The 11,023-nt window shown below is 44.0% G+C and overlaps 1 protein-coding gene across 3 annotated transcripts in view; it reads right to left on the bottom strand.

The window, feature by feature from the left end:
- The window catches only part of cep85l (centrosomal protein 85, like), a 274,781-nt gene that overhangs the window by 174,521 nt on the left and 89,237 nt on the right, over positions 1 to 11,023 (bottom strand). For all 3 annotated transcript variants that reach the window (XM_067984681.1, XM_067984679.1, XM_067984680.1), the window contains exon 3: positions 4,228 to 5,054. In XM_067984681.1, the coding sequence (XP_067840782.1) occupies positions 4,228 to 5,054 (827 nt within the window). The remainder of the gene's footprint in view (positions 1 to 4,227; positions 5,055 to 11,023) is intronic.

Genomic DNA, 11,023 nt, shown 5'->3' with positions numbered 1-11,023 from the left:
TAAGAACAGATGGCAATGTGATAAAAGATTTCACATTGATGTCGCCTGATTCACTCCAGAATTTTTGTAGCAATCACATTCCTCTTCGACATTAAAATTTACATCACTCATCATTCTAATTTTAATCATTTATCTAATTGTCGTTGTTCATGTGTGTAATATAAACAACATGGAAGACGAGGAGCCTTTGGGACCTGATCTACCTCCCACTAGTGGTTCTGATGATAATTCACTTTGTGGCCTGTAGGTTACCGGTCCAGGCACTTGTGGGATACAATTTTTTTAATTTTCTCCCCTTTTTGGTGGCGTTTTACCCTTGATAATTTTTCTCGGATTCAGAATCTCAGATCACTCCGGTAAGGTGAGCCCGATACCCCTATGGCCAGGAGCACACCTTTCCCTACCTCATATCTATGTAATTTGTAGCAAGTCCAGGGATCGAACAGAAAACGCTCGATACTGTATTTCAGCTTGCTGGTTAGATTACATCGAGTTACATTGAAACTACAGCACAGAAAGAGGCCATTCAACCCAACAGGTCTACGCCGGCGTTTATGCTCCATACACTTCATCTAACCCATCACAGGTTCAATCTCGACCTCGGACTTTGTTTATGCTATAAACTGTCAAATGGATTTAATAATCAGTAAATGGACAAACGTACAGTAGCAATGAACCTCTGTAGTTTTATAGTGGTCGCACCTTCATTATCTGTCCTCGGAAGACAGAAAATAACTGTTGCATCTGCTGTGTAAAACTGCAATGCAAATTAAACCGGGTACAAGTTCTTTAAATATTAACCTTTACGCTGTGGTTTGTTGCTGACCATCCGAGGAATCTCTCTTGCCTATCTATATCTGTCTGATGGCTTCAGATGGACTCTTCAATTTGAACAAGACACTCAGATCTATTTTCTTTACTTCTGGCTTAAGTCAACCACATTACGGTTTTTGAGTGTTCCATAAGTAAATATGTTTTTAGAGATATCTTTAAAGTGATACTTATTAATGTCCTTAAATTATATGAGGTCCAGTTGCAGTACTTAAATTAAAGTTAAACATTGTTAGTGGGGTGATGTTTACTGTATCAGGCAGTTCTCAAGCAAGCTCAGTTACTGTAACAATGGGCTCGATTTTAGGATCGTGTTTCCGGCGGGTTTGCAGCGGGGGGGCCCCGAAAATCCCGATATCCGGTCACGTGACCGGATCGTGACGAAATCCCGGCCACTTCCGGGTACCGCGCTGACGTGCGGGGCTGCGCGCGCAAGCCCCGCTGGTGGGAATCCCGCAGGCAATTAAAGCCAGCGGGGTTCCACTTGAGAGTACTTACCTTGCTTGTTGAGGTCATTTAATGAGCTGAAGCAGCTGTCAAAAGAGGAAGTGTGGGATTTTCGGTTCAAGGCAGTGAGTTTCCCACACTGGGGGAAACAGTCTCCCTCCAACCAGGCGTGTTGCAGCCAGCAGCCTGTGGCAGGTGCCAAGGTGCACTCCACGGGGGAGAGCCCTCACCCACGCAGGAGGCCACCGCGTCACATAGGGCAACCCCTGCCCTCCACCACCCCCCGCCAAGCCAGAGGACAGACCGACACGAAACCGCAGCCCCAGTCCGAGGAACCACACACCTACCCTGCACAACCCCTCAGACCAACACCTGCCAGTTGGGTGGTGTGTGGAGACCCTCGGAGGACGAAGAGCATGACCAGCACCAGCAGCCTCGCAGTCCACGCCGTCCGCCGCAGAGACGTGGATCCCCCCAGCACGGTGTTGTTGCACGCCCACCTGCACAGCAGGAGGGAGGGCTACCGCAGAGAGAGACGCGTCGCAGAGGACACTACCCTCGCCACAGGGTCCACAGACCGAGGCGCAGCTCCCCGGACCTCTCCGAGCAGCAGTGCACAGGGAGGCGCAGATTCGCTCGACATGTAGTCGTGGAGATCTGCAGTGTCTTTCATGCCGAGCTGCTCCTGGCTGGCCCCAGCACCAACTGCTTACCTGTCGCTGGCAAAGTCACCACTGCCCTCCACACCTTCTCCTCCGCATCCTTCCAGGGTGCAGCCGGCTACACCGCCGATGTCTCTCAGTCGTCTGCGCGGACGAGCCCTGCAAATACACCTGCACCTACTCTGCAGTAACACGATGGGTGGCATCAGTGGTGGGTCCTCATAGTGATACCCAGGAGCGGGCATTATTGGACACAACGGACAGCATTCGCGGAGACATGGCAGTGGTGGTGTCAATATAATGTGTGCTGTTTGTTGCTCTGAAATTCAATATGGGTAACACCCATGACAAACCCTCAGACACCCTTGTGCACCCCCTTCATGCTGACGAGACGTTTGCCTTACGCTGCCTACTGCACATATGTGATGCATGCCCTGTGGCTGCAGCACAGGTGGTGGCAGGTTGAGTGAGGCTGGCCGTGAGGGAGATGCACGAGAGGGTGAGTATGGGATGGAGCAATGAGATTGTATGAGGATTGGGTTGCGTGTTAGTGGCAGGGTGAGTACTGGCGAGGTGAGTAGGTGGAGGTAAGATGAGGATGGGGTGTGAGTGGGTATGAAGGGTGATGTGACAGAATAGTGTTGGCGGTGCCGAAGGAGATGTGGGGTGGGGGCAGTGTTGTGGCAGACGGAGTGTAGGGGAAAGACTTCGTGTTCTCACTTTGGCTGACCTACTGCGGTCATTGCAGCGCCTCCTGCACTGTATGCAGGTGGGCGATATGTTGGTGGCGCGGGTGACCCCCTCTGCCACCTCGAGCCAGGCCTTCTTGGTGGCAGAGGCAGGACGCTTCCTCCCGCCCGCCGGGGGGAAGATCTGTGTCCTCCCCCTCCTCCTCACCCCATCTGATGATACCTGGGGTGAGGCATCATTAAACTGGGAGCAGCCTTCCCCCTGGGCTGCTCCATGCTGCAATTTGTTCCATTGGTTGCAGCATCTGTCAGTGGAGGACTGCCCCTTTAACTAGAGAGCCTCCAGCTGACAGATCGTACTGCGCATGCGCAGCCCGACCGACGCGCAGGCCAGCGCCGTGGACCCCGGAGGAGCAGGTAATTGATTCCTATTAGTGGGTTGCCTGCTACGATCGCGTGGGCAACCCACTAATTTCGCCGAGCGTGTTGACCAAGCTCCCGGAGGACCACCCGCTGGGAACCCGCAGGCCTGGTAAAATCGAGCCCAATGTGTCATCATTTGCTCTGAAAACCATACGGCTTATTTAAACTATGATAAATATTACAAATTTGTAGCACTCCAGTGTGTCTCTGGGTAAATGCACCACATGGTGTGGTTACTGAACCATACAGACCCTTGAAGGTTTCAGGTTTGATGCCTGCTATTTGCTCAGTGATCTGAACTCATCTAGGGCAGTAGTAGGGACAGTATAATTGGCTTCAGGGCCCTTGAGCTAAGGAAGAAAGTCAGGCAGGATTCCTACTCCTGAGTGATTTCTGTTCAAAGCTACGTTCAAGTGAGGACAGGAACATGCTTTCCTGAGATGCTTTTCACAGTTGAGTAGCTTGTGAACATTCACTGGCCAGTCTCAAACATGAATAAGATCACTTGGGCAAGGTAACGGGGAGCTGGATTAACACGTGTGGGACTGTACACCAGCATGAATCAGCCTTGTGGAAAGGAGTAGAGAGAAAACTGAAAATACTTTTGGCACCAATCGGTGATGTGATGACATTATTGTTTCACTGACGGCCATTGCTCTTCTACCTCTTCACACAAAAATGGCAAAGTATCTTGCAGAATAGTTTTCATGATAACAATTCCCCTTTGTATTCTCGATGACAAAACATTTTGAATTGAGGCCCTGCCTGCCCATTGAGCAGATTGTCTAATAACAGGAAAAAGTGATTGTTAGTCATCTGGCCAAAAGGTAACAAGAAGATTGTTTTGAGCAGTGCAATTGATAAGAACTTATAAAGACATTCCACAACTGAGACTATTGCAAATGAGTTCAGCAATAGTAAAGGTGGCAGCAAGTAGAGGGAGTTGTGACTAACTACTTCTACTTGCTGCCACCTTTACAATCACTGAACAGATGGATCATTTCATTCTGAATCTTTTTTTTTCAGAAACAAGCTACTTGTTAGCACAAAAAAATCCCCCTGACACATAAATTCCTGATGATGAGTGCTCAATCATTAGTATGATTCCAATGCAATGCAGACCCATACTTGGACAAACAGGCATAGAAGCAAATAATTTGTTTTTAAATGCTTACCTGCATTTGGTCAGCTTCTTGTTTCAGCTGTTCCAGCTGCTGTTTTTTTTGCCAAGCAGTAAAAGCACATGATTCTTCTGCAGGTCTGAAGTCAAGAGAGTTGGTCTGCATCTGGTTGCTAAGCCACAACTGAGTCCTCAAAGATGATGGGGTTGGCGCTCCACAAACAGGCTGGTGTTCTAAAGAAGTAAAACTATGTCTTTGTCTGTAAGCCTCCCGGTCAGCTGGGATAGGTTTGGTTGCACGTAAGGCACTGAATGTTAAATCAAAGAGATTTTTGCTGGGTGTGGTAGTTGGCAAAGAAGAGTCCCCCGCACCTTTATAAAAATTCTCAAATTTGTATTGCCCATCAGCAATTGAAGACTGGTTCGGGGTAGGCTCTTTGGTACATGTACCCAAACTCTTTGTGTCTTCAGTCCTCAAATGTTCTATATTGTGATATCTTAAATTGTCTAGCTCATTTACTCCATATGTACATGGCTTAACATTGCAATTTGATACGTCTGCCATATTGTTTCTAGAATCCCCATTCTCAGTAGCTTCATACTCATGGTTACAATTCCCTGCACCATTGAGTTTGGAGAGAGACGACCATGTTCTGATGGGTCTGGGGTCCTTCATGTCCAAAGAAGTGTTTGGGGTAAAAGTGTTTTTTGGTTTGCCAGGCAGTGTCAGGGATATATTCCATTTAGTACCGTCACCTCCATCCTGTTGTCTAAGTCTAGTTGATGAGGAGTTGGAGGTGGAAGGCATGACATGGGCTGTGGGGATGGTAGTTTGAGGTCTGATTGGTTTGAAGGATGAGATGCCACTTGAGCTTGAGTGGTCTAGAGAAAGAAAAAAACACAATTAACTGGAATAGCAGGAGAAACTTTACCACCATTGAAAACAGGACACTTTGAAAGACCTCAACATTGAAAGGGACCTCTTTACAGCAATCCTGCGTTATAAACATAGCCTACCGAAAGTCTTTTTAACTGAATAAATCAAAAGCATTTCCAGCAACTTCATAAATTATTATTCGAAATATAAATAGGTTACTACATTGTAATAACTAATGCGTGATAGGATAACTTAGTTGCTTGGAGTTCTGATTCCAAAATGGTAGAAGGTATTGACAGATCATGGGGAGAGGTTTGAAATTCTGTTCAGCGCTACTTTTAGTGCATTGGTTAGCAGTTTGCATAAAATTATATGTGCCATTTTAACAAATTCATTAATCCATTTAAAACAAACAGTTTAACAGCTTCAATAAAGTAATGCACACAAGAAACTTTCCCAAGCGGATTAACCAGTGCATTAAAAATAACACGCAGCGGGATTTCTCCACTTTGTTGAATAACGTTGTTTCTTTTAAAAGAACTACTGACAGAATAAAGGAAAATGGTATTTCAGACAAAGCCTAGACATCATGAGGTTGAAAATCCATGGCCCTTCTCATGTACTCCTGCTATAACCTCAGTGGCAATGTACCACTGGAAGGGCCAGAATATAGGCTGGGACTCAGATACACCAGGTCCTAGCCTTACCCTGGAGTTCTTGCGCATCTTTTAAGGGGCGGAGTATCCGTCTGCCCCTTTTAAGGCCTGCGGTGTCAGATGGAGCAGAACCGAGGGCAGGGACATCCTACGTCGAGAGCTCCTGCAGGATCAGCCCTCAAAAGGAACCTTGGTGAGAACAGGAATAATGGGCAGTAAATGGAAGAAGTGGTGGCCACCCGAGGGTTCAGGTCAAGATTCAGGACTGGACTTCTTAAGAGGAGAAAGATTTCATCGTTTTCAATGTTTAGCAGCCCCTTTATAAAGTTATTGCTGCAAGCAGGTCTTTCACAGGAGCCCCTGGGCCCGCCCCCAGACCCGACAGCAGTCACCAGATTTCCCTGCAGTTCGGAGCAGGTGGACACCTGAGATGCGACTCTACTGGTGCAGACACCCATCCATGGTATGCATAATCTGACAGGTGTGGCTGTGGTCACCAGGGGGCGCGATCCCAGCCTATAGGTTTTCGGCGCCCAAATAATTAAAGGTTCAGTGATTTTAATCATTCTATCAGCATTACTAATCTATAAGTTAGTTAACCTTGCATTAAAGAGGATTGATAGAAAACATTTGTTCAATGTGGGAATGCAATGACACTGAGCAATACAGAACAGGAAGGTCTCAGTTCCAATTCTTGGTTAGTGCTAAGTTAACCAATTATAGCCAGGGTGGTAATGAAGGTGCCATCACTGGCTCAGTTTCCCTGATACAGGAAAAGAAAAAAAAAACAAAACAGCCAGGGTTACTGCTCCTGACTGCTATCTAGTAATCCTCGCTGGAGAGCGGATTGGGGTCAATTGCGATACCACCATGGGCAAAAAACCTGCCAACACCCTAGGCTCCCATGGGTACCAGAGGTTTGCTGTTGCTAATGGAACTGGTCAACAACATGAGTCCCCATCTTCAGCAGAGAAGGAGTAAATGAAAACTGGGGGAAAGGAAAAAAAAAGTTGTTCGATTTGGATATTGTTGAAACACTCAAACTGGACCACAAAAGGAATATGGGGCAGGTCTGTTTAAAATGGAACCAAATGATTTTATTAACATACCCTGCACACTGCTTTGAAAAATTGTCATCGCTCTAATTAATACTTCTCACTTTATTAGTTATTTGCTTTTTTACACCTCATTCTTTTTTTAGTAGATCATCATTCACTTTTGATCTAATCAGGCAATTTCTTTATTACTAATTTTTGCATAGTCTCAATTTTCTGCAGATACAGCCTTTATCCATAAAAGTGAAAATAAACCGCAAATGATGAAAAATTGAAATATAAACTGAATATGCTTGGAAATGCACAGCAGGTCCTCAGCATCTCTAAAGATGGGAAATTGGACTAATGCTTTAGGTGTAGATCCTTCACCAGCCTTTCTTTTTGCTTTTCAGATGCTGGAGGACCTGTTGTGTACTGTCTTAAGACACTTCAACATGATCCCACAATATATAAGCACACATGTTATTATTATCAGTATCTCAAGCATAGTTAAGCAATGCCACACAACTGGCTTTCACCTATGATCCCCTTAGGCTGAACAGGCTCGAACGGCTGAATGGCCTACTCCTGTTCGTATGTTCCACACAGTGAAATTAAGCCGTAGCATTTGTCAAGAGTATTGGGGGGGGGGATTCAGAGGGAAAATCAATTGACAGCACAGGCTTGCCTGCCAACCATCATAAACAGAGAACAGTATAGAGTGTGGGGAGGGAGGGATTTAAAGTAGGGAGACAAAAGGCTGGGGAAGGAGATGATTAACAACAAATATATTTACAAGTGCTTAAAAAAAGGTATTTTCTATGATCTTTTAAGAAAAACATATCTAAAATATAATGTGATGGACCTTTTACTCCCAGAACAGTATGTAGAAATTGCAGGCTAATCCTGGACACAGTCCCGCAGCACAGCTGGTTAAGAATGCCCTCTGGTGGTTAAACTAGGTGCTGCTGCTTTGTTCAGCCACAGAAGTATCACCAGCATTACAGCTCTCTGCAGGTCTAGCTAGTTTTATCAGTTATTTCAGCAATCCTCAGTATATCACAGAAAAAGTTGCATTTTTTTTATATTTGACTAAACAAAACAAAATGTTGCTGCTGATTTTTAAAAATTAGTTTATGAACAAGGTTTTATATACAGGAAATATCAGCATGATCAAAGTTTTCTCAGTTACATGAAGATCACTTTAACTTATCATAGTAGCATAGTAGGATAGTAGGTACAGCACAGAAGAGGCCATCTGCTTCCAACACCCTTTCAGGCAGTGCATTCCAGATCATTATAACTCGCTGCGTAAAAGAATCTTTCCTCATGTCGCCTCTGGCTCTTCTGCCGATCACCTTAAATCTGTGTCCTCTGGTTACTGACCCTTCTGCCACAGGAAATAGTTTCTCCTTACTTACTCTATCAAAACCGTTCATGATTTTGAACACCTCTATCAAATCTCCCCTAAAACTTCTCTGTTTTAAAGAGAACAACCCCAGCTTCTCCAATGTCTCCACATAACTGAAGTCCCTTATCCCTGGTACCATTCTAGTAAATCTCTTCTGCACCCTCTCTAAGGACATGACATCCTTCCTAAAGTGTGGTGCCCACAATTGAACACAATACTCCAGCTGAGGCCTAACCAGTGTTTTATAAAGGTTTAGCATAACATCCTTGCTTTTGTACTCTATGCCTCTAATAATAATGCCCAGGATTCCATATGCCTTTTTTAATAGCCTTCTCAACTTGTCCTGCCACTTTCAAAGATTTGTGTACATATACCCCCAGGTCTCTCTGTTCCTGCACCCCCTTTAAAATTGTACCATTTAGTTTACATTGCCTCTCCTCATTCTTCCTATCAAAATGCATCACTTCATACTTCTTGTGTTAAATTTCATCTGCCATGTGTCTGCCCAATTCACCAGTCTGTCTATGCCCTCCTGAAGTCTGTTACTATCCTCAATATTGTTTACTACATTTCTGAGTTTCGTGTTTTCTGCCAACTTTGAAATTATACCCTCTATACCCAAGTCCAGGTCATTAATATATATCATTGTACAAATGGCCATCCATTCAATTCCAAGATACAACAATCATTTGATAGTATTTTATTCCTTCCTACAATATAGAAAATTTATTATGTATCACAACCTAAGGTATGGTTTTTAACTGGACAGTCTTAGTGTTTAGCAGGTCCAATCTTTAGTATATGGGGTAGATCTTGACTTTGTGCGGTAGTGTAAAATGTATGATATCAAGTTGGCCACCCATTTTACATCTCTCTCGATTTTTATTTCCATTGAAGTCAATGAGAGAGATGTACTCATTATCACCTGTTTTACACTATTGCACAAAGTCAAGATCTACCTTTATGATGTAAACAGGATGCCAGGTGTTTTTCTGATAGTATACTGTTTAACACTTTCACATAAAGGTGTGCAATTTTCATAGTCATTACTTAATCTGTTTAAAATAAAAAGTTGTAAACAATTTTACAACACCAAGTTATAGTCCAGCAATTTTATTTTAAATTCACAAGCTTTCGGAGACTTCCTCCTTCCTCAGGACTATAACTTGGTGTTGTAAAATTGTTTACAATTGTCAACCCCAGTCCATCTCCACATCATAAAATAAAAAGGTTAGCAAGTAGATGAAAATGAGACACAAAGTAAGTTCACGTGAATGCATTGCACAGTGCACTATCAGAGAAAATTAAGCTCCAAAACCTATTTTTTAAACATTTTTTCATTTGCATCTGTGCCATATGCTATGGATGCATTAATTATTATGGTTACTAAGAGTTTTTGTAAATTTTCATCAGCAGCAAAATAAAAATCAGAACTGTAGCCATGGTCCCACCTCCTGCCTTGCCCCTCTCTTACCTCTACCTCATTTTGGACTTGTCACCATTTGAATACTGTAACAGATTAAAGAGAAAGAACTTGCATTATGTAGCACCTTTAACCTCCTGAGGACATCCCAATGCTCTTCACAGCCAATTAAGTATTTTTGAAGTGTAATCGCTGTAATAATGTAGGAAAACACGGCAACCAATTTGCTATTATGACATTAGTCAATTGGTTAAATGTCATAATGGTTCCCTAATGATGAGATTAAAAACCCACAGAAACAGGCCGACTTAATGAACACTTTGTCTCCATTGCACTAGAATGTTGCTTGTTCCTTTGTGATTTATTGGTTCAGTGGGGCACTGTGCTTCCTTTGTTTCAGATAAGATACAGTGTAGCAGCACAAGGGTACATTATGTATTTGTGGGTAGGAAAAGTCTCCCGTTGTAGAAATGCCTTGGCCTAATCACTTGCCAAATTTCTAATAGGGGTTGATTTTATTACTTCATACACCAAACAGTGAGTTTTATAGTTTCAATTTTATATCTGAAGCTTGTGTGTTTTACAGAATCAATTTAAACACAGCATGTAAAGAAAAAAGTTGCAATCTTTGTCCTGAAGTATAAATACACCAATAATAAAATGCCAGTAACCTCTACTTGGATCATGTCGGATTTGCTACAAGAAAGCTCTGATGCACAGTGACAATAAGACAGGCTCAGTCTTCTTATTTCTTCTCCGGATGTTGATGACACTGGCCCATTCGTAAATGTCCTGACAAGGTGGTGGTGGGCCGTCTCCTTCACACACTGCAGACCTTGTGGTGATGGTACTCCCAATTTTTGTGTTAGGTAGGGAATTCCAGGAAATTGCCCCAGTGACGATAAAGGAATGGGTGATATATGTCCAAGTCAGGATGGTGCGTGACTTGGAGGTAAAGTTGGAGGTGATGGTGTTCCCATGACACTATTGCTCTTGTCCTTCTTGGTGGCAGAGATCACACAGAGGGAGGTCCAGTGCATCCTGTAGATCATACACCCTGCAGCCACAGTGCACTGATGATGGAGGGAGTGGATATTGTGTCCACTATTATTGCATTAGGGTTAGGGTTAGGGTTAGGGTTGGTAAACAAATGGTGAGTATTCTGCCACACTAGTTGAGCCTTGTAGACGGAGGAGAAGCTTTGAGGAGTCAGGAAGTGAGCATCTCATTGCAGAGCATCCAGGCTCTCCCCATGGTGTTGATATGACTGGTCCAGTTAAGCTTCTGGTAATTGGTAATCACAAGATGTTGATGATGGGAGACTCAGCGATGGTGGTGCTGTTGAAGGTCGGAGGAGATGGCTGGGCTTTCTCCAGGTCGAGATGGAGTTCTGGTTTTTTTTATTCATTCTCGAACTTTGGGCAACGCTGGAGAGGCTGGTATTTATTGC

Source organism: Heptranchias perlo, chromosome 5 (assembly GCF_035084215.1).
Source record: "Heptranchias perlo isolate sHepPer1 chromosome 5, sHepPer1.hap1, whole genome shotgun sequence".
NCBI classification, from domain to species: Eukaryota; Metazoa; Chordata; class Chondrichthyes; order Hexanchiformes; family Hexanchidae; genus Heptranchias; species Heptranchias perlo.
The sequence above is the reverse complement of the archived record's forward strand: the minus strand, read 5'-3'. Positions and strand labels throughout refer to the sequence as shown.